The sequence below is a fragment of the Maylandia zebra genome, linkage group LG4, assembly GCF_041146795.1.
Source record: "Maylandia zebra isolate NMK-2024a linkage group LG4, Mzebra_GT3a, whole genome shotgun sequence".
NCBI lineage: Eukaryota > Metazoa > Chordata > Actinopteri > Cichliformes > Cichlidae > Maylandia > Maylandia zebra.
In genome coordinates, this window is record NC_135170.1 from 14,160,020 (window position 1) to 14,187,559 (window position 27,540).

Consider the following 27,540-nt stretch of genomic DNA (forward strand, 5'->3'; position numbering starts at 1 on the left):
TTTGGACACTGTGGAATGACTTTCTAAAAGCAGCAGAAGAAAAAAAAATCGAGTCCTCGTGGCTTGGTTACTTCCCTATTTTATCAAAAACCACAGGCTGAATACTACTCGCCATGTCAAGCATTTATAAAAACCAACTATCTTATAAACACCAGTGCCTTTACCAAAGATGAAACTGCAGCAGGAGCCCATGTTTTTGAAACTCAATTGACACACACATCTCTCTAACTCTATTTAGTCAGGTCTGTGTTTGAGGAGCCTCATCAAAAGTAGCCTTTCACCAACAGCCAGTAACAAACTGCATGTTTACAGATTATTCACCGAGCTTTTTGTGGGACGTTTCCCATTATTTTAACACATCTGTGCAATGCGCAGTGAGCAGAGTAGAACTCGTGACCCGTCACACACCTAGTGCGCCTGTTTGTAGCTCTGAGTGACGGCCGCACTCTTCAACCAATGGCAGCTTCCTTTTCATTATTGCCCTCCAACCGCGGAGCCGCAGAGCGGACAAAGCCGAGTGAGAGCGGATGTTATCGAAGTACTTTCACTCAGCTTTAGTGCGTCAGTTGAAGTAGACGGTTCCGCGTTTCTGCGTCCATTAGCCTCGGAAATTAAGTGGACTTTTACTCTGGAGGTCAGAAATGAGTCGACTGCAGATATTTTGTGTGGCCGGGGTGCTGCTGCTAGCACAATGCACCGCCATCCTGAGGTAAATAACATTTATCTGCCAGTAGTGATGTAACTTGCGCGTGCTACTATTGCTATCCGTCCCTCTGACTTTAAATAAGGATTCATGAATGCTCGCGTGCTGTTGTCCTTTCCGGTCTGAGGCAGCACCTGTCGCAGGTGTACTTAAAAATATTATTTACTGCCAGTTTTGTCCACTTGAGAGGCTTCAGTGTGAGAAGGGTTTCCGTGTGGACAGCACCAGGAAGCTGCATCTTTGCGCGCGTGACTCGCGCGCGCATCCTTTAATTAAATCTCGTTTTGTTATGGCAGAGTTCCTCTTTATAAAACAAGGAGCCTGCGCCGCCTGATGAGCGATAATGGGTTGTCCGTGGATGAGCTGCGGGCTTTGGCGAAGAGCACCGGATCACCGGACAGCGCTCCATCCCCACAGCTGCCCGTGGAAAGGCTGACCAACTTCTTGGATGTATGTATCACCTGCAGGACACTTCAGTTAAAAGTTACAAATTAACAGTTCATGCATGAACGTAAATACACCTAATGTTAGTGTGCAGGTCTTATTCAAGGGTCAATCGCATATTTTAACCTGTGAGAGAGAGATTTTAAATTAAGTAAATATTAGACTTAAGCACCTGTGATAACACATGTTTCCCCCCCCCCTTTCTTCTTTGCTCTGTATTTGAAATAACTTGGGGGATGGAAAAAAAAGTCTGAGATTAATGCTAAGATTAATTTTGTGCTGAGAACTAGTACAGCTGAAAGACAAACTGTTATATTGGCAGTAACTCCTGCACGATCCTGCTTAACTTTGTCGGTACTGCATTGTTTCCTGGTTTTGTCTCCTTAGTCTCAGTACTATGGGATTATAAGTATTGGCACCCCACCACAGAACTTCACTGTGCTGTTTGACACTGGCTCCTCCAACCTGTGGGTCCCCTCCATTCACTGCTCCGTGTTGGATATTGCCTGCTGTGAGTTTGAATATTTATTTATTTGTCATTTTTGAAAAAAGGACTTCAGATTCAAAAGCTTTTAGTAACTTTAATGCCAAAGTTTGATGGGTTCTTTCTCTGCCCTGTGCACCACCTTTCCACAAGATTTTATGAAAATACACTGTGGTTTTTACATAGCACTCAACAGTCAGAGACAGAGTGCTATTGACTTATTGGAACCACATCCTCATTTAGATTTGACAGCATATGTGGTGGATAATGGCAGGGGCCTCTCAGGGGCCTGGGAGCAGCTCACTGGGCAGCTCCCCATGTATGCAGGAGTATGAAGTCCAACAAATCCATGAATTTTAAGTATGATTGATGGTTTTCTCTTATCAGGGTTTCATCACCGCTACAACTCAAAGAAGTCGAGCACATATGTCAAGAATGGCACAGAGTTCTCCATCCAGTATGGCAGGGGCAGCTTGTCTGGCTTCATCAGTGGGGACACTGTCACTGTGAGTTTGAGAAACACTCAGTCACTATCACTAAGCTCTTTGTTTGACTGCATTTCTCAGTTTTGGTGATCACACCATTCCTGGCATTCCTTCGAAGCATTTATTGTGTATTAACCATTCCCTCTTATTCCTTTGGCATGGATTGCAGGTTGCAGGTCTGTCTGTGCCTGGGCAGCAGTTTGGAGAAGCGGTGAAGCAGCCCGGGATCACGTTTGCCCTTGCGCGATTCGATGGGGTGCTGGGCATGGGCTACCCCTCAATATCTGTAGCTGATGTCATGCCGGTGTTTGACACGGCCATGGCTGCCAAGCTACTCCCCCAGAACATTTTCTCTTTCTACATTAGCAGGTTGGTATGCAATTGACAGTTTAGCCTTACACTGCTGTATTATTTAAACTGTGTGGAGAAGTCAGCTGTGAAAATGTGTTTGGTGTTTTTTGCTAACACGATGGCTTCTTTTTACTTTTACCTTCCACCAGAGACCCGACCGCAGAAGTAGGAGGGGAGCTGACGCTGGGAGGGACAGACCCGCAGTACTACACTGGAGACCTGCACTATGTTAATGTGACACGAAAGGCCTACTGGCAGATCGGGATGAACAGGTGAGAAGGAACCTGAGTGGCTTTGTTCTTAAAAGTTGAATAGTCCACATGACACATGACAGACTTTCTGTTCCCTGTTTGTCATGGATACTATCCGTGACGTCAAAGTGAGCGTGCATGCAGGAAAAAAACATTTCAGATTAGATTAGGTTAGATTGTTATTATTTCTGCCTACAGAAATATATGTTTCCATAGTGTGGATCTGAGCACATTAAATGCATTAAGGGTATAGGGAATAGAAGGGTGCAGGTGGGTAGCAACACAGTTTGCAGAGGGGCAGCAGCTGTGTGTAAGTTAAAGCAGTATAAGCAGTGCGACATATGTGAGATTTGCCAGTTGGATGTGTAGGCGGATGAAAGTTGGGTTTAAATGTGTGGTGAACAGCAGATAGTGAACATAAGCTCATGCCCCTTCTTTCTTGGTCCCACCATGCTGGTTCCTTCTTACCGTCCCCACAGAGTTGATGTTGGCAACCAGCTGACTCTTTGCAAAGCCGGTTGCCAGGCTATCGTTGACACAGGGACGTCCCTAATTACGGGTCCTAAGGAGGAAGTCAAGGCACTGCAGAAAGCCATTGGAGCGATCCCCCTGCTCATGGGAGAGGTAAAGATGAGTGTGTAATTACAAGCCACCCACTGCATCTTTCCACCTTGATTTTTAACTTAATTTTGACATACATTTTCTGTCCCCTTCAGGCCTTGATCGAGTGTAATAAGATTCCAACTCTCCCCGTTATCTCTTTCGACATTGGAGGAAAGACGTTCAACTTGACCGGAGAGGATTATGTCGTGAAGGTATTGACTTAAACCAATAAGAAGTGGTGTTTTTAAGTCATAATAAAATCTAATGACAGTTTTTGTAATTATTGCCCAAAAACTGTAAGAAACAATCATCAGTTGTCACATGTCCTTTAGTGGTAGTGAGGTCAAAGATGATGATTGCTGAGGGTAAGGAGTAAAATCTTTCCCCTTGTTTGCAGGAGTCTCAGCTGGGTGTGACTATCTGTCTGTCAGGCTTTATGGCCATGGATATCCCACCTCCTGCAGGACCCCTCTGGATCTTGGGAGATGTATTCATTGGGAAGTACTACACAGTGTTCGACAGGAATGCTGATCGCGTGGGGTTCGCTCCTACCAAGTAGACAATGAAACAGTGTAAGATATACTGCACTTCTCCTTTTTAACAGTAATTTCACTTTAAAAGTCCCGCAATGCAAAATTTCATCGACAGTCTTGCTTTATTTGATTTGCAGAGATATCTGACATTTGCATGCAGAAACGAGGTTTTCATTTATCACCAAATGATTTGCAGTGAGCTAATAGGGACGCTACATTAATGACCACAAATCAAAGGAGTGATGTGAACAAAGGGACTACTACAACCCATTTTTTACACTTCTCTGTTTAAATACTTTTGATTTTTTTAGCTTTAACATATATTTTATAGAATACTATGCAAACCTGTGCATTTCAATGTCTTTGGATGGTTTAAATTTGTGTGATTTGAAGTGTGCGACACCTTTTGTACACAAAAAGCACAATAATATGAACAAAAGTACTGGGCTACCTACACATTACTCCTGCAGGAGCGGCTGGAAATCCATGCCATGAAGCTCCCAACATACAATTTTGGTGCCCATGTTAACGCCAGCAGAGGTTTGGACCTCTACAGTTACGGAGCCAGGAGAGCAATGGCAACTTTAATGCTGTCAGTGACCCCATCCTATAATTTTATATGGTTTGACTCTTTGTGGCTTGTTTTCTGAGGTATCTAAACATTTCCACTTTGCAATACCGCTTATAACTGATTGTAGAATATTTAGGAGGAAAGAATTCCCCAGGCTGCCTTGTTGCAATGGTAGCCATCCTATTACAGCACCATGCTTTAAGGTGGGGCCCACTGCTGTTGTCCATACAGTGTATATGAGGATTTGTGTAACATGCATTTTTGAATTTGATTACTGACTTTTGACAAAATAAAACTTTAAAATAAATAAATATTTTGTCACTTTTTTTGGGAGACATGTTTATTAGTTGTAACCCATCAGTGTGGAACCACAATATGCTTTAAGTCAAAAACAACAGGGTGCAGAATGTCATTTTCATTTTTAATGTAGTATACAAAGAGCTGCACTGTTCAATGTTCAGCTTGGGGGGGAAAAAAACAAAACAAAACAAAAAAAAAAAAAACAGCTGGGAAAAGTACATAGCATGCAACATGGTTTATGGCTAATATGCACTCCACAAGGTAGAGGTAGTGATCTACTTTGGGTTTTGTTTACAACATTACAAATGTGGCACAGTGACTCCCCTAGTTGTTTATAGCATAAACTAGGTCAGCAAAGGAAGACACTTAATTTGCAGAGAAAGAAGATCTACTGTAGTCATTTTTTTGTCCACACATCCAGATCAAAGCACTTAATGAAGCACAACAAGGAGTACATTACATGTTGAACCTGCATCAGTGCAAATAAATATGAAGCTCTTTTTGGTTACAAATGTACAATAAATACAAAAATATTTATTCCCCCCCCGTTACTGTTATCATCATCATCATCACCATGTAAGTGGTTATTAACTCGACGCATAACGGAACTATAAACGACCCCTCCATTATGTACACAATACAAATAGTGGGATGGGGACTGAGGGGACACTTACTCCATATCACTGCATTTTCTTCACTCTAAGGCTAAAAGTGACAGCAGACAGCGGTCATGTGATTATTTGGATGACATATTTTGAATACTGTTTTTGAGACTACTTGTCAGTGAGGCAGCTATAATAGTTACTCTACTGGTCACCTGACCATGAACTGATAGAATAATTTCACTTTAGAAAACCTGGCTATTACAGCTGCTGTTACATAACTGAAGATCTATGGGTAGATCCCTGTGCATCAGATCATGAGCCAAAACATTAGCACCTGTAATCTAGTCAAATATAGGACGATCTGACAGGCACACAGATCTGTTATGTGTCACAGCGGCAGTACTGATAAACAGTAGTCGTCCTCTTGACCTGCTTGATGTGGACTTGCGCTGCTCTAATCTGTGTCTGGCAACTTACACAACAGACTGGCACCGACAAGTTAATCAGGGTTTATATGCAAGCACACAAAGACAACAGGCTCTACTCTGACTGTGATCTGAGGCTTCAGTTAATACTGAGACTAATACACCAAAAGGACAAACAAAACCCCCTGCGGGTTAAAACCATGTTTGTTGTTCTTTAACTCTCAAATTGCACGAGGACAACGGCGGAAAAACTGCCAACACAAAAGAACCATCCTGCTACTAAAGACACGGAGGCCCAGATGGAGCAAGTGAATGCAACACATACTGGATATAGTTTAGAGCAATAGCAGGAAATTAAAGCAAAGGCCAAGAGATACAGCGCTTTCAGTCCTCCTGAATGCCTAACGTTGTTCCAAATTTATAGCAGGACACTAGTAATGAGAGAAAATGAACAAAATTAGGATTAAAGCATATCAGACCTGTGGATTAAAGCAGCAAACATGAGTCTGGAGATGAGCAAAAGCAAACAAAGAGCAACTTTGTATTCAATCATCACATGAATCCTCTTTTTTACTTCTCCTTTTGGGGAATTTCATCAACCAGCGACTACCCAGAAATGTCCTCTTTCTATTTATAGTAAACTTTAAATCAGTTACCTTGGTTGAACGGTGTGGAGCAAGACATGGACATACAACTCTGTATTTAAACCTGTTCCATATTAACACATGCAAACAGCAGACGTTCCAAACACACACTTAATGACTGTTTTCACATACCCGAGGTAACGTAAAGCATACAATAAAAAGCAGCCACTGTATTAATGAAGATTCCTCGCAGATGTCATTCAGGATGATTAACGATTTATTAACTTTTGAGTTGGCATACACACACGCAGCATTACACTCTGTTCTTTGAATCAAATCCCAAAAACTGAGTTAGCAATCGGTTCATGTAACCCTGACCTGCATCGGACACGTCTGTATTCCTAAAACACTGGACTTCAAGTGTAACACATTTCAAGTCTTCTGCAGGAACTCAACACTCGACCATAATGGTGCATCCATTCTTAACTTCATTAACACAATGGCCTTAGTGAGAGCCATCAGCACCAAAAAACCACCTCTGTTCTCTGAGATCAAAATAATATTTGGATCACAACGATACGTCTTTAATGTTAACATATCCCCAACATTTGAGTAACTGCTACTGTGTGTACGGGCCTCTGCATGTAGAGGAGGCCATGACTAATCAAGAGAGCATGTGTTGCACAAGAGAGGATTATTCCATGCACATGTTTTTATTCCCTCAACCTCGTCACAGCTCAGCGTTACCATTCAGAGGTGTGGTGGCTGTGCTGCAGTTCTCAGCAGTCCCCCGGGATCAGACAGCGCACAGTAGAGGGTATACCCTAGCTCGTCCACTTCTTGATCAGTCAGCTCACAAAACAAGTTCACTTTAGGGCTAAGGGCACACGGCAGCTTCCCAGCCTCCAAGTGCCCCACTAGCGCTCGTAGCAGCTGAAGGAAGCGGTCGGCCAGCGCTTCCTGAGTCCAGTCACCTTCTTTTTCACTGAGCAACAGGATGGTATTAGTGAGCTGGCTGGAGTTGAGCTTGTGAAGGGCAGGGTTGAGCTTGCACACAGCCTTCGCCACTTTGAGGCAGGTGCAGCGGCAGCCGCCATCCTCCTGATCTAGTGCCCTGAGCCGCGCGGTCTCGGCCACGCGGAAGCTCTGCCGCCACAGGTTTTCGTGGCGCTCTGCAGCAAACCGGTGCGGTTTGGCAATCAGTGAGGTTCCATCCTCCATCACGAGCAAAGGCAAGAAGTCCACATACAGCTTCCTGTCCGTCTCGTACTGTACCTCCAGAGTCAGCGTTTCGGCGGGAACCACAGGACGGATGATATAATCGAGGACACTCCCTATAGCTGGCCAGTTAATAGAACCTGCAACAAGCTTCTCAAAGACTTCAAGCACTGATTTCGGGGAGAGATAACCTCCGACCATGCATCGGTCCCAATAGCTGCTGCTCCGAGGGAAATATTCCAAATTCTCCCTACGGACAAGCCAGAAACCTGGGACATTCATGATCGTGTCCTCTCCGGGGATGGACGACCACAGATTCTTCTCCAAGACAAGAGGCACCATGAGCTGGGCGTGGTCGGCTGTTACAACCTTGGAGGCAGAACAGGGGAGAATGGTTTCCAATTAAATGAATGTGTCATTATGAAAAAAACAATCCCAAAAATAAGCGCTCTTACCTGAAGGTCATCGTACAGACTGCCACTGAGGTACATCTCTCTGAGCGGCATGTCAGGCAGTTTGGCATGAAGAAACACTCTGAGCTCAGCGCAGATGTCCAGCGCCGCCCTCCTGGCCATGGCCTGCTCCTCAGCAGGGATGTTGACATTATTTTGGTAGAATTCCCACAGGTGTTCTTGCAAAGACAGACGCATCCGGGCCCGCATCATATCCGACCGGGTGGCATCGCTTCTTCCCACAGCAGCTCGACCCACAGCCCTTCGCAGACAGTCTGGGAAGAAAACAAGTTACAGATGCATTGTTTTAATAAGTGCAGCAGGATTTTGTGAGATTTCCTCATCTGCGCTTTCAGGAGGAAGCGATGGGTAAAAGTGTAATAGGATGGGAGTGGCACGGTTATGTTCCCTAAATATTCTAATATGACAGAACTAAATCTACGAAGACTAACTGAAGGGGCTTCTACAGTTTCTATAACATTACAATTAAAGATTAGTATAAAACAGCTGGGTATCTAAACTTAAACGAGCCAGCACCCACTGTAAAGGAAGAGCAAGAATCCTCCAAACAGGCTGTCTGTCAGCAGATTATACAAAAACATTTAAAAAAAGATGAGAGCTGGCCGATAGTCTACCTCATATATAAGTTATAAATTAAAGGACAATTTTCTTCCCCTCACCTGGTTCAAAAGCATGTGAAGAAGTGGGCAGAGACTGCAGTGACCTGCTAACTGTGGACTTCATGTCATGGTTTAAAACCCTCGGGGACGACCCCATCCAGGCAGGCTCCTCCCAGCTTCTCTTTCCTGTCTGCTCCATCTTTGTGGGGCTGGTGGGAGCACTTATGGCACGATCATACATCTGCACATAAAATTCATTGTATTGGTATTAGTTAGTCCACCCCCGCACCACACACACACACACACACTTTTCATGATAGTACTCACTCTTTTGACGGCTAGTGTTGCAATGCCAAGCATGGCTGCCCCTCCCACCCCCAGCACAAGTTTGGCATTTGAAAGCATGAAGTCAATAGCTGTTCCAATCCCATTATCATCCTTCTTTCCTTTTCGGTCTCCGTTCACCCCCGCCATCCTGGCACTGGGAAAAAAAAAAGAAGAAGAAGTGGAGTCAGGATGCCTAGGGTGGGAAGAGCCAAGAAATCAGTGGATAGCTCATCACCATGTGATCTTGTTTACATCACTTCCTACAAACTAAACCATTACAAAGAATGTCTGTTTACTCCTGACGTTTTACGTGTAAACCCACCTGGAAGATGTACCTTCGGACAACCTTTAACCCACCACCTGATGGCCCCTGATCCTCTTCCTCCTACATAAGCCCACCCAGTCGGCTGCTGAGAAAGAACCGGCCCCTTTTCAGGGCCTCCTCCTTATCTTCTGGGACCGTCAGTGCCTGGCAGCGGCGAAACTCGCGAGCCACGGCGCGGCGATAGTAATTCCGGTCTGTGTACTGAAGGTGTCGGCCTGCCCGGAGCAGCGCCCTGTAGAGCTCCAGCACCGCACTGCGAGACCAGCTGCCCATCAGGGATCACACATGGAGAGGAGGGGGATACCCTTGCTCCTGTGCAAAGGGTGAGCACAGGGTAGATGATTAGAGGACTGAAGTGATAGTTAGAAATGGCTTCATCCGTGTAAAAATCCAACCTTTAAAGTGGAAAACCAAACATGCCACACGCTGTAAAAACACAGCTGCAGCGTCAGCTCAGACTGCCACGTTAGCCTCTGTGTAAACCTAACCAAGCAAACACTAAAGCTCGCAGTCTGTTTTCTGGCACATGTTATGGGATCGTTTCATCAGCGAAAAGAAAGCGTTGCCGTGTTACATACCGAGGCTCACTAGTCTTTAGAAAATGGCTGGATCAAGTCACATCTCTTTGTAGCACAACACGCTAACTAGCTGCCGAAGCAAGCGCTGACCTTACTTTCAGCCAGCTTTATGGACAAAATATGGTCATAGAAACGTTTCTGCGAGCGAGGATAAACGAGCCACACAAAGACACAACAAAACAAATCTAAGCCACCTACTTCTCAGGAAAAAAGGACCAAAGATAGTTTGTCTTCTGGGGGAAGCAGACCTCTGCTCTAGCCGGGGGTCAGACTCGATAGTGGAAACCGGAAACAAATAGTCTGCTATTCATACAGTATATCCGGGTCAGTTTTTAGTGTTTTTTACGCTTTTATTTTGAATTAATAACATTGTCCGTCGAATTATATTTTTAAGAAATTGTGCCTTAATTTCAATTCAGTTTTAATTTATTAAAATCACAAAGACACAACATTTATTTATTTTTAATTTATTTATTTAATAATAATAATAATAAATTTAATACTATGAATCTATATTGAAATAAGGTTATAGCTGATACCTGTGTAGTACTGAGGTCTTAAAGTTCAAAAAGGTGATGTTTTTCAATTTTGTGTTTTCACTATTTTGCTGTGGTAACAGCAATCTCCAGACAAAGAACTTTTTTCTTAAACTTGATTTGGAAAAGGGTTTTATATATATGTCTGTTGTATCTAAACACGGGTAATGTAATGCACTGTACACCGGAGCTAGTCAGTCATTTCTTATCCAAAATGCTGCAGCCACATTACTGACTGGGACAAAAAAAGAGAGCTCACATCACTCCGGTGTTGGAAGGCTTTTTGTACGTTACAGAATCAGGTATAAATTGGCACTATTTGTGTTTCAAGCCTTAAATGGTCTCGCGCCTGCAAATGTGGTGGATATGCATCCCGCATTTAAAGCTTATTTCAAATGGAGCTCATGCATTTGCTATCATTGCACTAAAACTCTGGAATTACCCTCCAGAGAGACCCTGGACAAGCATCAGCTGTGGCTATTTTTAAAAAATCTAAGCCAAAGATATACTTTTTCTTTCATACTTTTCTTTCTTTCATACTAAACTGCTGATTCTGGAATTCTGTCTGGAGGATTGGTTGCTGTTTCATGTTAAAATTGTGAATGCATGTAGCATAATTTTTTGTCCAAGTGTCACTTTTTTCTAATAAATTTTATTGGAAGGATGGATTAAAATTGACAAACAAATAAACATTTAATTAATATTAAAAGATGAAAACTGATGCACTCAATTTTAATGCAATCAAGAAAGAACTTTCTGTAATTTTTCTCTATTGTGGAGAACAGTATGTATATATATATATATATATATATATATATATATATATATATATATATATATATACATACACATTCTCCCAAAGACAAGAACTAACAGACTTAAAAACTCCTTTGTCCCACACGCCATCAGACTGTTTAACTCCTCCCTGGAGGGGAGAGGGAGGGGAAACAGGAGGACAAAGGAGGGGGGAACAACTAAGCTGTAGTGCCTCTTCACCTCACTGTGCAATACCTTTTGTGCAATACTTTTGTAAATAGTCAACGGTGCAATAGACTCAATACTTGAAATGTGCAATTCACTTGTATTTTTATTTTTATTCCTATTTATTCTATTTATCCCCTTCGTATATTTTATTTATATTGTCTCTGTATTTATATATATGTGTGTGTGTGTATATATATATATATATATATATATATATATATATATATATATATATATATGTATATATACACAGCAAATTCAAAAGTGTTAAATGTTTTGGTGTTAATAGTCTTCTTGCAAAGGTAGAGTTAATTTTACTCTAAGCAGAGTCACATTCTTTTAATGTAACTCTGAGGTGTAAAATGATAGTAGTTAATATCGAGTGTTAAAAATGAGTGTTTCTCTGTCAAATCTGGAGGTGTTAAAATGGAAACATTAACTCTTGACCTCTTAACTCTGAACTCCTAGAGGGGCTATGACACCAATAGAGTAAATTCACAGACTCCGCCCTCAGCACGGCTCCAATCGAAGCTGAAGTGAAGCCGTTTCAGAACATTTTGCTCTACATATTTGAGTTGTTTGCCATGCTTGGTAAGTCATTTTTTCAAAGATTGTTTCAATTATTATTATGAGCTTTTACTTCTGTGGCTCTTTGGAGTTGAGACAAAGCTGTGTGAAAGGCATTAGCCATGTTGCTCGCTGATAGCATAATATTCTGTTTTAGCTAGCTGAAAGGTATTGTTTGCGGGCAAATACCACAGCCTTGAAAAAAAGCTTGCATGTGAATTTTCAGTCAAACTTTTCGTCAAATACACCTAAAACAATGTCTAGAATGTGAAATGTTGGTATAATGGTGCTACTTGAAGCCTGAAAACGATCGCCCATAAAAAAACAAAAACGAGCAAACAGCAGTAGCAGACGTCCTGACTGGATTCTACGTTAGCATAGATCGCTCCAGAGTTTTGTGCACACGGTTTAGGTAAAAATTAAAAAGGTTGAGGTTTTACATTTAGTTCAGTATTACCTGTTGCCTGTGTCCTTGTCTTTTGGGAAAATACTTTACACAAGTAATGGCTCAAAGAGGATTCCTTTTTTTTTTTTTTTTACTGTGCTTCAATTGTTTACTGGATTATTTGTGCCATTAATTAGTGTCAACTAATTTTTATTCGATCTCCGCACAGGATATGCTTGTGAAGATGGAATATGGGGGAGAGCAGAAGTGCGTTACAGTTCCACAAAGTGATGAATGAAGGACATGCATATTGTATTGAAGAAATAAGTGATGAGAATGCTGTTATTTGCATTTACCATGTCAGACCTTTTGATAAACAAATTTCTAATGAAAGTGAGAACATGTACACTGTTACATCTTTCAGAAAATGTTTTGAAATTGTGGTGCACAGTTCAGAATAAATGTTTTTCAAAAACCATTGCATCTTTTTAGTAAATGTTTATTTCCAAAAGAAATTTCTAGAAGTTCAGAACAGTAAAATTCCCGCTTTTTAGAATGAATTAGAAGATAACTCTTACGTAGTTAAACTAAAATACTCTTTGAGAGTTAATATATAAACTCTTAACACCAAGTGTTAAATTATCAACTCCAGACAGATTTGGTGTTTAACACTAAATCAGAGTTAACGTACCAACTCTCCAAAAAGAGTTAAATTAACACTCTCTGGTGTGGACCCATATAGACACTTTAATAGTGTTGAAATCAAATCCGACAGTGTTAATTTGGACATGCTGGATTTGCTGTGTATATATATATGTATATATATATATATATATATATAATATTCTGTAACTCTGTAACTTCTGTCGGTGCTGTGCTTTTTTGGAAATCGAATTTCCCAGAGGAACCCACCCGAGGGATTAATAAAGTTCTATCTAATCTAATCTAATCTAATCTAATCTAATCTAATCTAATCTAATATATATATATATATATATATATATATATATATATATATATATATATTAGTGTTCCAACATTCGAAAGAAGGGACTGCTCTCACAGCTAGAGATTGACGAGGTACAACACAAATGCTACGGCAAGGAGGAGTCAGGACGCCAGGTCAGGGGGGAGATATCATCACCCCCACCCGAGATTGGGTACATAGCCCCAAGTGCGATAGGAGAAGGATCGTTGAGTGCGAGAGGAACTGACCTGAAAAATAGGATCATGGCCAAGCTTGAAACCTGGATCCCCCGTAGCAGGTTACCAAGATTACGTGAAGTACCCTCAGAAGGTCTGCTAGATGATGTTAATGCAGCACTACGGGCAATACCTACAACCACGATTACCGACACTAACAAGCTGATCTACAATACGGCAGCAGTGATCAGTGAGATGCTTGGCTACAAGTTGAACAGCCACAAGGGGCAGTACCCTCCATGGAGAAGGAGGCTAGAGGGCAAGATCAAAGTAGCACGGAGGGAGGTTAGCCAACTAACGGAGTTGCAGAAAAGTGCGACAAATAAGGTGCCTAAGAAATACAGCAAGCTGTCCATACCTGAGGCCTTGGAAACTGCCAAGCAAAGACTCACAGCCTTGGCCAGCCGCTTGAGGAGGTACACCAGAGAGATCGAAGGCAGGAGAATAAACCAGCTGTTCTCCACAGAACCAGCAAAGGTGTACTCTCAGTGGCAAGGGAACAATAAGAGAACAGCACCACCAAGGCTGGAGACGGAGCAATACTGGAAGAGCATATGGGAGAAGGACGCAACCCATAACGGCAATGCTCAGTGGCTGGAGGATCTGAGGGCAGACCACAGCGACCTCCCTGAACAGGGTCCAGTAACCATCACAGTGGCAGATATCCAAGAAAGGGTCTCCAGTATGAAGAGTTGGACAGCACCAGGGCCCGACATGGTTCACGCCTACTGGCTGAAGAAGCTGACTGCACTCCACGAGCGTCTGGCAGCACAAATGAACCAACTGCTAGTTAACGAGAGACACCCGGAATGGCTAACTGAAGGCCGGACGGTCCTGATCCCCAAGGACCCCAAGAAGGGACCGGTCCCCTCCAACTACCGACCAATAACCTGCCTCAGTACTACATGGAAGCTCCTGTCAGGCATCATATCGGCTAAGATGAACAGGCACATGGGTCAATACATGAGCGGGACACAGAAAGGAATTGGCAAGAATACCAGAGGCGCAAAACACCAGCTACTGGTAGACAGAACAATCAGCCGAGACTGCAAGACCAGACTGACCAACCTGTGCACTGCCTGGATTGATTACAAGAAGGCCTATGACTCAATGCCCCACAGCTGGATACTGGAATGCCTAGAATTGTACAAGATCAATAGGACCCTAAGAGCCTTCATCAGGAACTCAATGGGGATGTGGCGTACAACACTAGAGGCCAACTCCAAGCCCATAGCACAAGTCACCATCAAGTGCGGGATCTACCAAGGAGATGCTCTGTCCCCACTGCTGTTCTGCATAGGCCTGAACCCCCTCAGTGAGATCATTAACAAGACTGGCTACGGATACCGACTACGGAACGGAGCAGTTGTCAGCCACCTCCTGTACATGGATGACATCAAGCTGTATGCCAAGAGTGAACGAGACATCGATTCACTGATCCACACTACCAGGCTATACAGCAATGACATTGGAATGTCGTTCGGACTGGAGAAGTGTAGTCGGATGGTATCAAAGAGAGGGAAGGTAGTCAGAACTGAGGGGATTGAACTACCAGAAGGCAACATTGCAGACATAGAGGACAGTTACAAGTACCTGGGGATCCCGCAGGCGAATGGGAACCATGAAGAGGCCGCTAGAAAAGCTGCAACCACCAAGTACCTGCAGAGGGTCAGGCAAGTCCTGAGGAGTCAGCTGAATGGTAAGAACAAGATCCGGGCCATCAACACGTACGCCCTGCCCGTGATCAGGTACCCTGCTGGGGTAATAGGCTGGCCAAAGGAGGAGATAGAAGCCACTGACATAAAGACAAGAAAGCTCCTTACCATGCATGGAGGGTTTCACCCCAAGTCCAGCACCCTGAGGCTGTACGCTAAGCGGAAGGAAGGGGGCCGGGGACTGGTGAGTGTCAGCACCACAGTCCAGGATGAGACAAGGAACATCCAAGAATACATTGGGAAGATGGCCCCAACTGACCGAGTGCTCAGTGAATACCTCAGGCAACAGAAACCCAAGAAAGAGGAGGGAGACGAGGAACCATCATGGAAGGACAGGCCCCTGCACGGTATGTACCACCGGCAGATAGAGGAGGTGGCTGATATCCAGAAATCCTACCAGTGGCTGGACAAAGCTGGACTGAAAGACAGCACAGAGGCACTAATCATGGCAGCACAAGAACAAGCTCTGAGCACAAGATCCATAGAGGCTGGGGTCTATCACACCAGGCAAGACCCCAGGTGCAGGCTGTGTAAAGATGCCCCAGAGACAATCCAGCACATAACAGCAGGGTGCAAGATGCTAGCAGGCAAGGCATACATGGAACGCCATAACCAAGTGGCCGGCATAGTGTACAGGAACATCTGTGCCGAGTATAACCTGGAAGTCCCGAGGTCAAAATGGGAGATGCCCCCAAGGGTGGTGGAGAATGACCGAGCTAAGATCCTGTGGGACTTCCAGATACAGACGGACAAAATGGTGGTGGCTAACCAACCGGACATAGTGGTGGTAGACAAACAGAAGAAGACGGCCGTAGTGATCGATGTAGCAGTTCCGAATGACAGCAATATCAGGAAGAAGGAACACGAGAAGCTGGAGAAATACCAAGGGCTCAGAGAAGAGCTCGAGAGGATGTGGAGGGTGAAGGTAACGGTGGTCCCCGTGGTAATCGGAGCACTAGGTGCGGTGACTCCCAAGCTAGGCGAGTGGCTCCAGCAGATCCCGGGAACAACATCGGAGATCTCTGTCCAGAAGAGCGCAGTCCTGGGAACAGCTAAGATACTGCGCAGGACCCTCAAGCTCCCAGGCCTCTGGTAGAGGACCCGAGCTTGAAGGATAAAACCGCCCGCATGGGCGTGCTGGGTGTTTTTATATATATATATATATATATATATATATAATATGTATGTGTATGTAAGACTTTATAAGAACATCAAAGTCATGATCTTTTTAGTTGCATCAACAAATGTTTATTAAATCAACAATAAACCAAATAGCTCTGAGCAATGTGAGACTATTTGGAGAATCAGTGAATCCAACCAAATGACACTGAGGCAGCTGACACTGTTATCATTTTAAACAGTTGATATATATCATTAAACTATCTTAAACAGGATTATTAACGTATTCTGATTTTTTTTCTGATAAACTCCAATGGCATGAAAACATATATCTCTTAGTCTCAAGAATGTAGATCTCCTATGAAAAGGGTCAATTGGATACATCAGTAATCCATACGAATCTGTCACTGATATTTATTTTGGATCCAATAGTTCTTTTGAATATCGATAATACTGAGTGCAAACATCAGTGAGTCACGATCCATTTGACCTCAGCAAAAACATTTACATAAAAAGGTAATGTGATAGAAACAACAACAAAAAACACGACATCATGGAAAAAATATAAAGAGGTGACACTTAAAATAGTATACAACGTTTATGTAAAGTCATCAAATTATCACTCAATTAAAATGTATTTACTTACTACAATTTAAACCCAGTAAATAATGATTTTGTCAATAGTGAAAATCAGTCTCATTACAAGAACATGTATACATAATTCAAAATCCATTAACGGTTCATGCATTTCCACACACATTAATGCTGTGATCTTACCACTCTACATTTAAATGCATATTTTTTCTTTTACAGCTTCTGCTGGAGTTGTAAAAATTTGCAGAGTATCAATGACCAGTTTGCACTAAGGGAGCTCTAAGAGATTTCTTCTGTCCAAGACATATGTGGAAAATTCTAGTAATCTAGGGATTACTGAAACATTTTCATGGTACAATTCCACATGCATTATAGCCATTTTTCAAGTCAATTTCAATGGCTTGAAAAATGTGGAAAACTCATAATCAAGGCATGTACTTAACCCCTTTCATCCTGGGGATGATATGTATATCCCTGATATCATCATGCTGGAGCAACCAACACAAGTAGCGCTCGGTCCCCATACCCCATCCACTGGTGAGGAGTGGTTTCACTTGGCGCATGTTAATGTACCATTTATAAGATTTCTCTGACACTCCATGATGCCTCAGAGCCTCTTGTACGATCTCAGGAGTTGAATGGCGTTCACCAAGACCTACAGTCTCACCCAGCCCCAGCAAAAGGTCGGCAGCTTTGGCTTTGCGTTGCCCAGTGCCCTCCACATATGCTTGGTAGAATGGAACTGCCAGATGGTCCATCTCGGTCAGCCAAACAGCTCCACCATATTTCTCAATTAAAACCCGCTCTCCTTTACGTGTTAACTTTCTGCCAAAATTCGGCTGACCATCTTGGACCCACTCTAAACAGTCAGCAGAGGGCATCATGGGGATGGACTGGTCTAGAGAGACTCTTGAAAGTCTGGATTTTCCCTCCAGCTTACTGAGCAGAGCTGTGACATGTGCAAGGGTCCCAGCAGTGTTCAGGATTATATCTGAGTGTTTCTTCAACATGGACTTGGTGAGATGAACCAAGTATCCCTCTGCTATGGACATTGCATTGTCCATGTCACCCTGCAGTTCACACTCCACATGATAGAACTGGTTTAAGTGTGTGGCATCAGGATCTTCCCCTCTGAAGCTGGGAGATATGTAGTAGGTCCCTGGCAGGTTTTCCTGGAAGCGAAGGAAGTATTCCAGTACAAATTGCATTGAGTCAGCAAGGTACACACCCTGGCCCAGGAGATTGACAGAAACTGGCTCTGAGTCAGAACCCAAGCCCATTGGTGAGGAGATGGTGTCAGTGGTGAGAGGTGTCAGAGCATATGCGTACTGGCAGGAACTGTTGAAGTATTCCACTGTGCTGTGGAAAAGAGTGTTTTGGATCTTGAAAAGGTTTCGATACCACTGGCTCTTGATGGCTGCCATGGAGTGAGACTCAGGATCTGTCCAGGAACGAGCAGGCTTGCACTGGGTAATTTTCAAGTGGATGGTTTTGAGGGTTTCAGAGTCAGCGGGTGGGCCATTCAGTGATGAAACATATCCAGGGTAGCTTTGGAAGCATTCTGTTTGCAGCTCAGCAGGTTTAGTGCCATCTGGTGAAGGTAACAGAGGGATCAACTTGGCATGAGCATAGTCGATCTCAAATCCCTCAAAGATCAGTGCAACACTTGGAGCTTTCATCCCCTCTTCCAGCAGTTGAGCAACTTTGTAAGTGGCCAAGATCAGTGCTGTGTAGTCAGGTTCCTTCAGTTTGAAGATGTCACTGGACAGAGGTTTGCGTGGCACCACAACAGTTAGACCAGGACTGTTTGGATAAGGTGTCAGAAAGGCAACAAACTCACTGTCTTCCCACACTCTCCACTGTTGCTGCTCCCCACGAACAATGCGACTGAACAGGTTGTCATTGGATAGGTCCCCCAAAAAATCATAGCAAAAAGGTGCATTTGGTGTTGGCAGTGCACTTCTAATCTTATCTTGAACCCGAGCCAGTGTTTCATTATCCCAGCGTGGACCACTTTTTGAGGTGCAATAGCCAGGATTATAAGCGTGGAACTCTTCTTCACTAGCAAGATGGGGCTGCCATTTTGGCTCTAAGCCATGAAGAGGGAGGAGTCTGATTTGTGCTGGCTCACCAGGACTTGGATTGAATACCAAGGCACAACGTTGCACTCCCAGTCGCTCACATAACAAGTTTGAGACAACTCTTGCTCCTTGTAGCATAGCAACAAAATCAGCTGTAGCTAAGTGGAAGATGCTGCTTGCCCCACTAAGAGTTTTTCTAGTCAGAATCGTTGCTCCAGGGATCCAGGGTTTGAGATTTAGATAAGCAACAAGCTCATCTGTTTCCCAGATAACATTAGGGGGATCTCTCAGGGGTCTGAGGACCTCTACTCGTGAAATGCCACAAATCATTGAGGCCACAAAGATCACACCAGCATTTGTCTCAATGACAGCATCACCTTTAGCGTCCAGAGCAATGATTCCAGCACAGATCTCCTTCAGATCTTCAGCTATCACTTCTCTGCACGCTTCCCTAAGGCTGTGGCCTTTATGATGGTATAGACTTGCTATTTTCTGAGCAACTGTGTTCCTCAAAAAAACATCCCCATCTCCAGAGCAGGTAATGGCTAACTTTTCATCAGCATATATACCTGCTCCTACTACTGCTGTGTCCCCAACTCGCCCTTTCAGCTTTCCTACCAACCCGCCTGTAGAGGTTGCAGCAGCCAATCTATTCCAGCGATCCAAGGCCACAGCACCAACTGTCTGTGGATGATTGTTTTTGGAGTTTTTTCCACTACTGAGTTTTGCAGTTAACTCTCTGTGACGTACATCAGTGTAGAAATACTCAGGGCCAACGGGCTTCTGCTTTTCCTCAAGCTCTTCAAGAAACTCTTCAACTCCGTCTCCCACGATCAGTGCATGTGAGCTTTTATCCATTACACACCTGGCTGCTTTTATTGGGTTCTTTAGACTTTGCACACAGGCAACAGATCCTGACTTCTTTGTACTGCCATCCACAATGGTTGCTTCCATTTCATTTTTGCCATTTTTGTTAAATACAGAACCTTTACCTGCATTGAACAGAAAGCAGTCTTCCAGAGCTTCCACTGACCTCTGAACTGCATCCAGACTACTGCCACCTTGTTGAAGCACTTGGGATCCGAGAGTTAAGGCTGTTTGTAGAGCAAACTCAATGACCCCTATTACTTGGGAGTTCAGCATTATCTCTTCTCCAGCACCCCCATGAATCACTAGAGTGTAGTCTGGACTCATGCCAAGGGTACTACCAGCAGTGCTTTTGTCTGTGCTCTCTGGATAATGAATTTTCTCTCCATTAAGTTTCTCTCTTTGACCCTGCTGAAGTAGACACTCAAGGGCTCCCATTTCACTTGCAATGGCATATCTAACAGCTAGAAGCATCAATGACTTCAGGTTCATCTTGAGGTTTTGTTGGAGCTTGTCTAGTGCAAGAGCAAAGCTACCTTTCCCATTAAGCACAATGCGAACCTTGTCCCTCTTCCCAAGGTAGGTTACAGCTAACTGATCTTGAGCATAGACATTTCCTACTCCGCACTCTACTCCTTCCATGAGATCTGTACCTGTCAGATACACAGATGGACACCCAAAGGGGTCCAGGAACCTTTTCAAGGGATTTTCAGATGGCAAAGCTCGGCGCAGAGCAGCTAGGTGGGGGCCAACACCTTGACCACTTTTGGTGTTTTTTATTAGCTTCTTATGCTCCAGAAATGCAACATGGAACAACTGCAGTAGGTCAGTAGTGTATTGGATGGCGTTATCTGGACCAATGCAGGATGCCAGGGCACCTACTAACTGACGAGAATGCGTGGTGATTGAGTATGTAGGGTCACAACGACCATGTTTGTAGTGGCGCATATGGGAAGGTGTGACAAGTATGTGATTTGAAGCAGCTTCTCCAAAGGTCTGCCTCATGGAGAGCTGCAAAGAGAAGTTGATCCAGGCATCATATAGACCTCTGTGCCCTCTGAGAGTAGAGAAGACATCAGGATAGGAGGAGATGTCAAAGGTGAGAACTGGGTGGTTTGTTTTTAAATCGAGGCTCTGTTGGGGGGTATTTACACCCTGTAAAGGGAATGTTAGAGGATGGGGACAAACAGAATTAATATTGTTTACTGCAACAGATCCAGTCATGTTTTCAGTGCCAGTATGCAGTGGGTTTAAGTCAACAGTCTCCGACAGATCATACACATGTTCAGTCACAAGCCCAGCCACCATCCCATCCACAGCACTGTGCTCAAACACCATTCCAGCTGTGCAGTTTTTGAACACAACCAGGTTCAACACCTGTCAAAAAACACAGAAAAGAAAGGGATTATTTTGGGTTTCTTTGCCCTCCTTGACCCTGAATTGGATAAGTAGTATAAAATGGATGGATGGATGTCCTCTACAAATCAGCAAGCAATAAACAAATTATTTAATTATAACTCTTAATTACTACTCTGAGGCTTTAAATCTTTTAACAGTTGTTAAAACTATAATAAAGTTTCGCAGTAAAGAGCTAATACAGCTGAACTAAGCTTGTTCTAGTTTCCCTCCATTACCTTGTCATAGTATCTCAGAGATGGATTGTGTCCTCCTCCTCCCAGCCTCACTGCATTGAGGATATCAGCCAGTTCAGAGGGTGCATCATAGTCTTCCAGACAGAGCGTAAGTATAGCACTCTCCATCAGCCTCAGTGATGTCAGTGCTGTTCCTCCTTCCTCAAGGATCTTTTCCCTTCTCGCAGCCCAGGTCTTACGCTCCAGAGCTGTGAGGTTGCAAATGGATGAAGGATCATTTTGTTTCCCTGCCCTGGGTTGATCCATCACCTGAGCAAGCTGGTTATAGATGTCAATAAATGACCGCGCAGAAACTGGCCCACCAGTGCTCGGTCGCCACAGTATGTCAACAGGGAACACTCCCCCAACACAGGTAATGACAGCATGGAGGCTGTCAGGGAAGATCTGCAATTACAAAGTCTACAGATTAGAAAATATTTGATATACATTCAGTAGGTTAGTACATCAATAGATAAAGAATAAAGTCTTTTAGGATTCATCAAGATAGTTGTACTGCTATTAATCTCACCTTAATTTCATCTTGAACCCTCCCAGGAATACGGGTGGCAGCGAATACTTCAGCCTGCTGGGTATGCTCCATTGGAATATTGCCTTCCAATAAGACGGGCTCACTGTAAAGCTTTGCTGCTGCCCAGAGCAGAGCAGCTGCTCTACTAAGCTGGTTACATTTCTTTGCTTTAGATGGAAGAAGAACTACAGGGAGTGCTGTGGAGATGGGGAGAGGGTCAGCACAAGACAACAGACCTCTTTTGAACTGCTTTGTCACCCAGTTCTCTTGGCCTGCAGCACTGGTTGCTAATTTCTGCTGGGCTTCTTCAAGGAGCTCTCTTTGTTGTTGCAACGTACTTTTGAACTCTGGGTAAAGATCGGGTCCTAAAGTAAGCTGCAGAACACGGCTCACTTCTTGCAAGGTAACATCCAGATCTGGAATGGGGTAGTCGAGAAGGGTCATCCTGTTAATACAGAGGAGGCTTGATAAAAAGAAAGAAAAAGAGAGAAAGTCCATGACCGCTCCAGGTACTTTGTGAGATTTTCCAAGCATGCAAAGAACCAAGACTGATCTTGTTTTTTTTTTTTCCTTTGTTTTTTGTTTGTTTTTGTTTTTGTTTGTTTTTTGCTTTGTTTTATTATTTTCTTCAAGCCCTGTGTACAGGAGCTGCATACAAAAAGATATTTTGTGAAAAGGGTTGGCGTAATAAGCAAATGCTTCAGCCAATACCTTTTGATTAGCCTTGTCTCATGCTTTCTTTCTTTATGGTGGATTTTTGTTCTGTTTTCACTGTTTGTTTGTTTTTCACTGTTTTCACTGAGATTTGAATTTGAATGCTAATCAATAAAATCAAAATCAAAGTCAAAAATCAAAGTCAAAGACAAAAAGAACCAGATACCAATACTTGTGCACATTTATCAAGTCAGAAGACTGATGGATTTAGTTTAAACAAATGGGGCTGACGTAAAAGCTGTAGAACACTATTCTTGCAGCACAGTTACTTTGTAATACAGTATGTCTAAGTAATATGACAGTCAAAAGTGGTTTTTAAATCACATTTTGTAAGGATCTAGAGGTTTGGTTTATAATTAGATATTTGTAAAAGTAACTAAACTATGCACTTTCTGGAGAACCTGTAGGGGAATTGTTGCTACTGCTGGACTTCTCCAGCAACACACAGCAGACCATCAGTATGTGTGTTTAAAAAATTGGCAGATTAACACAATTTAAAACTGGGAACAGCAGCTTAAATACTTGAAGCTGTGATGATTTGTTTAAGCTGGAGTATGACCTGACCTGGGATAACTGTCCTAAAAGTATGTTTTTGTTCCCATACTGTAACCTCAAATGCAAAATCTCAGACAGTTCAGGATAATGACATGCAGATGGTTGAACTGGTTTAAAGAGGGTGAAAATGTGTGTAGATTCATTTCAAGGAGGGCTCTATAATCATATTCAACTGTCAGTCTAAGAGAGAAGGACAAGTTGTAAAAGTATCCATCAATCAGAGACAGAAAGAGGAGATTCAGATCCACTAAAATGTTAAAAATGTGGTCACAGGAGCAAGACAGGAAGAGAGGTCATTTCTGCTTTTCTCCCAAAAACCTTGAATATCTTATAATTGGTCTCAGAGAGGCAGTTGGATATCATATTGATGCATTCTCAATCATCCAGGTAAGTAAATCCCCAAAAGTTGATTCTGTTCATCTGGACGTAGCGTTTTGTGGGCGAAGCGTTTCATCACTCATCCAAGTGACTTCTTCAGTCTCAGCTGACTGCAGGTTTCCCCAATCTTATAAACTGTACATTTGCATAATGACTGAAACCAGCACCACTGAGGGAACAATGGACTGGGAGGTCAGTTCCTTGGGTCCTGGCCTTGCAGTCAGCTGAGACTGAAGACGTGGGGTAATACCACCATAAATATGTAATCAGGTAAGGTTTTCTAACACAACATTTAACTACATACACATGTGGTATTAAAACCTTTGTAGATCAATGTATTTATAATTATTAATTACCAGTTACCAGTTCTGTCTCTCTATATTCACATGTTCCTATTTTCTGCTAAGCACTCCAGGGAACTATCTACATGAACCACGTGACCACCCCTGACATAACTCTTACCATTCGAGGGCCCTGCTATGGATGTAACTTCTATCAAAGCTAGCTAACATCCATAATGGTAAAATTAGGAACTTTAAACAGAGCTTGACAAACAAATATGTGACATTGCATCTTTTGTATAGAGCTTGTACCCTAAGCTGTGCCTTTTGTGTTTGTACTGATTAGAAAATGTTAGCTTATCAACATAGAATGATGAATATTCCAAAATATTACTCTATATATTATAATATTCCAATATATCACTATATTACTGCTGTTGTTAAAGTGAATTGTTAAATGTTCTCATTTTTATGCTTACCATCTCTACATTGTTTTAACTCTGTGATGAAACAATGTAGAGATGGTAAGCATAAAAATGACAACATTTAACAATTCGCTTTAACAGCTGTTTTGTTCCACAGTTTTTATTGGCAAACTACACCTCAGATCTCACATGTAACACAAACTACACAAACCGGCACACCGCAGTGTATTTGTCCATATAGCTACTGTATAACAGAACATTTTCCCTTTACGGTTTCCTCACATGATGTCCAACCATTCTCACATTAGCGGAGCCTGTAAGTGAATTATCTGATTTATGTTTAAGAGCCTGCTGAGTGAAACACAGATTTCCTTGTGCTTCAATGAGGTGAACATGAATGGAATGCATCCAGATTTTACTTCTGTATTAGACAATACCCCCAGCACTCTACAGCTATACAGAGCCTTGTAATGGCTCATAACTAAGCTCATCTGCTCACACGTGAAAGCAGTTACTCCCTTTCCCTAACTTAAGTTGGCCAGGGTTTTTTTGTTGCTGGTCGTCAAGGAAACATGTCCCTCGCCAAATGACTTTTTGGGAAATTAGATTTCTCCTGATTGGTCCCATCAGTTTGAATCACCCACACAATGCTGGCTGTCTGTCCTTTATCCGAATCTTGTGTTCCATCTGATGGATTTGGGTTCTGCAGGGAAGCAGGTCTTGTGATTCCAAAAGCTCAGCTACCAGAACTACTACTGTGTGTTACATCATAGAGTAGAAATAGCCAACTGATGGGCAATAAAGCAACAGTAACATTATTTTTGAAAAAATCTAAACGAATTAAGAATAAAAAAATCTATTATTTTAACCTCATCACATACTGGGTCACCAGCAAAGCTCTTAGAGGCAGGGCCTGGATTTCAGTTGAACCACAGTTTAGTTTAGTTTAAGAAACTAGAAAATGTTGCTTTTCAGATCAACTCACTTACAGACATTTTGGCCTTATAGTTCATCTCTTATAAGATTTTCATTTGGTTATGCCAAATGGTGGGTGTTATTTTGTTAATATTTCTGCAGAGGAAACCAAAATATAACAAAGGTTATTGTAATTGTGTTAAAAAGATATTTTTTAAGCCTCTGAAGCACTATTTATTTCCAAAAACGTACAAAACTCATGCCACAGAAATAGTTGTCAAAAGCTTATCTGAAGAAAATGATCCACAAAAAATTGATTTTATAACATTTCTTAATATTGAAGTCTGTGCATTAAGGGTCAGTACTTCAGAAATATCTTCAATTCACCTTAGACGTTAGTATGCTGTATGCTGTACATGTAACTGCATCAATACAAATCAAATCATTATCTCCTCATCATATTTGAAGGGCTTTGAGTGCAGTAACAGTAGAAAACTGCTCCATAAACACCAGAACATGAACCCTTTACCTTTATTCACCTGTACGTTTTATTTAGAATAAAATAAACTTACCTCGCTATGAAGATGTCTCGAGATCTGGCCAGCTGGTAGGGTGGAAGACCACTCAGTGGAAATAAAACTTGGTTGGACTGGAGAGACAAGGCTTTGTCTATAACACACAGGCTGTGACTCCAATTAAGCAATTTAGTCTCTTGCCTGTCCCTTTTCTCTACCTCTCAATGCCTCTCACTCAGTCGTCCTCGTGCTCTCTGCCCTCAGTGGTTCTTCTCTAGTGTTTTTTTTTCATCCTCTCTCACACAATTTGGACCCTCACAATGCAGCAAAAACTGCCAAATACACTCAGGAAAGTAATTCCTGGAGTTTTATCAGGTAGCGTCTTAGGAAGTGAGAGATTCAGCAGTTTGTGTTAGTATAGCAGACAACAGTACATCTGCATTAACGGTGTGCCCCTTTTTTATACCGGGATCAACTTCTGCTTTACGCCATGTGTGTGTGTGTGTGTGTGTGTGTGTGTGTGTGTGTGTGTGTGTGTGTGTGTGTGTGTGTTTGCACTTTTCTGTTCACACGAATGTAATATATATGCAGTTTTTTGTAGATCATAAATATTTTGTGACGAGTATGGGAAATAAGTAGAGATTAAAAAAATGATCACATATAGTCAAGCTCACAGGAAAAGTTATATGACCACTTTGTTATATTGCATGTGAAAATAATGTGAGGATATTTTTCATGCAACTAAACATTTACAGATCGTGTTTTTGCTTGCTTTGTGCATCATCATCCCCTTCAATCTTTATCCCTTTAGGAGTTTTAGGAGCTCTGATTTTCTCCTTTCAAATGAAAATTATAAGAGAAAATCTGCTTTTGAAAAAAAGTGACATTTTCTCACCAGACAAGATGTCACAATTTTGTCACCAGGTGGAACTACAGCATGACAAAATGATGACCTTTTGTCACCAGATGTTTTATCACCACATGTTTTGTCCGATGATTTTTGTCTTTGCGCAAAATGTGTTTGCATAAGAAGAGTTCCATCTTCTGGATAGAAATGATCCAGAGAGACTGTTGGATTTCTTTCACTGTTAAGAAACCGGCATGGATGTTTCTAAAAAAAAAAGGATAGTAACAGAAACATATGTTGCCTATGTTGCCATAATCTCACAAAGACAGCATTTCCATGCACAATTATGGATTATTTCATTGCAGTAAGGTTCAATGAAATGTACATTTAAATACATCCCCTCGCCATGCTTTAATATGTATTTAATTAGACCGGTTTTTAATTAAATACATACAGCACAGCAGACAGGACTGAACCTGTGGACGACCTGTACGTAACAAATGGCTAAAAACAAAGATTGAAGCATAAAAACTGTAGAATAATACAGAAAGTCACCTGCAGTGTCTGAGATTATTAAAGTATTATTAGGTTATTGAATAAAGACACTAATGCTGCACTAGCATCAATCCTATGAGAAAAAGAGAGTCCCAATGAAGTCACCAAACTCTGGAGACTGTTCAGAACATGAGTGATGAAAATTTTCTTTATCATTAAAACTCAGAGCTCTTACTGTTGAATGCAAAAAGAAAACAGATGCATTGTCACTTTTGCAGCAATACCACCTACAGTATATCAACACTCAACAAGACTGTGAGACATTCTGGAAGGGGAACTACCGTA

At 42.4% G+C, this 27,540-nt stretch overlaps 4 protein-coding genes across 4 annotated transcripts; 1 reads left to right on the top strand and 3 right to left on the bottom strand.

Annotated features, from left to right (window-relative positions):
* Positions 1-513: 513 nt before the first annotated feature.
* napsa (napsin A aspartic peptidase) lies at positions 514-4,736 on the top strand. Its single transcript, XM_004560754.5, has 9 exons — positions 514-709; positions 1,000-1,153; positions 1,535-1,658; positions 2,019-2,137; positions 2,286-2,485; positions 2,617-2,739; positions 3,198-3,342; positions 3,435-3,533; positions 3,719-4,736. The coding sequence occupies exons 1-9, from the start codon at positions 642-644 to the stop codon at positions 3,878-3,880; spliced, it is 1,194 nt and encodes a 397-aa protein (XP_004560811.2). The 5' UTR covers positions 514-641; the 3' UTR covers positions 3,881-4,736.
* Positions 4,737-4,829: 93 nt separating this feature from the next.
* On the bottom strand, positions 4,830-9,103 carry mief1 (mitochondrial elongation factor 1). The gene is made up of 4 exons (XM_004560753.4): positions 8,957-9,103; positions 8,690-8,870; positions 8,013-8,284; positions 4,830-7,926 (listed from the first exon to the last, which is right to left on the bottom strand). The coding sequence occupies exons 1-4, from the start codon at positions 9,101-9,103 to the stop codon at positions 7,090-7,092; spliced, it is 1,437 nt and encodes a 478-aa protein (XP_004560810.1). The 3' UTR covers positions 4,830-7,089.
* Positions 9,104-9,341: 238 nt separating this feature from the next.
* Positions 9,342-10,162, bottom strand: LOC143418341 (mitochondrial ribosome and complex I assembly factor AltMIEF1-like). Its single transcript, XM_076883017.1, has 2 exons — positions 10,058-10,162; positions 9,342-9,593 (listed from the first exon to the last, which is right to left on the bottom strand). The coding sequence occupies exon 2, from the start codon at positions 9,552-9,554 to the stop codon at positions 9,342-9,344; it is 213 nt and encodes a 70-aa protein (XP_076739132.1). The 5' UTR covers positions 9,555-9,593; positions 10,058-10,162.
* A 6,318-nt stretch (positions 10,163-16,480) lies between these two features.
* On the bottom strand, positions 16,481-26,256 carry LOC101474779 (uncharacterized). Its single transcript, XM_004560752.4, has 4 exons — positions 25,911-26,256; positions 22,071-22,533; positions 21,545-21,946; positions 16,481-21,287 (listed from the first exon to the last, which is right to left on the bottom strand). Exons 2-4 carry the CDS (start codon positions 22,512-22,514, stop codon positions 17,388-17,390), a joined length of 4,746 nt encoding a protein of 1,581 aa, XP_004560809.1. The 5' UTR covers positions 22,515-22,533; positions 25,911-26,256; the 3' UTR covers positions 16,481-17,387.
* Between the last annotated feature and the right edge of the window lie 1,284 nt (positions 26,257-27,540).

Excerpts from the sequence above, each read along its gene's own strand:
- LOC143418341 (XM_076883017.1), bottom strand. The coding sequence starts at position 9,554 with ATGGGCAGCTGGTCTCGCAGTGCGGTGCTGGAGCTCTACAGGGCGCTG.
- mief1 (XM_004560753.4), bottom strand. The coding sequence starts at position 9,103 with ATGGCGGGGGTGAACGGAGACCGAAAAGGAAAGAAGGATGATAATGGG. Across the intron at positions 8,871-8,956 it reads CAACACTAGCCGTCAAAAGA|ATGTATGATCGTGCCATAAG; the intron begins GTGAGTACTATC and ends TTTTATGTGCAG. Across the intron at positions 7,927-8,012 it reads GTCTGTACGATGACCTTCAG|GTTGTAACAGCCGACCACGC; the intron begins GTAAGAGCGCTT and ends TCTGCCTCCAAG.
- napsa (XM_004560754.5), top strand. The coding sequence starts at position 642 with ATGAGTCGACTGCAGATATTTTGTGTGGCCGGGGTGCTGCTGCTAGCA. Across the intron at positions 3,343-3,434 it reads TCCCCCTGCTCATGGGAGAG|GCCTTGATCGAGTGTAATAA; the intron begins GTAAAGATGAGT and ends TGTCCCCTTCAG. Across the intron at positions 3,534-3,718 it reads GAGAGGATTATGTCGTGAAG|GAGTCTCAGCTGGGTGTGAC; the intron begins GTATTGACTTAA and ends CCTTGTTTGCAG.
- LOC101474779 (XM_004560752.4), bottom strand. The coding sequence starts at position 22,514 with ATGACCCTTCTCGACTACCCCATTCCAGATCTGGATGTTACCTTGCAA. Across the intron at positions 21,947-22,070 it reads GGGTTCAAGATGAAATTAAG|ATCTTCCCTGACAGCCTCCA; the intron begins GTGAGATTAATA and ends TTGTAATTGCAG. Across the intron at positions 21,288-21,544 it reads CTCTGAGATACTATGACAAG|GTGTTGAACCTGGTTGTGTT; the intron begins GTAATGGAGGGA and ends GTTTTTTGACAG.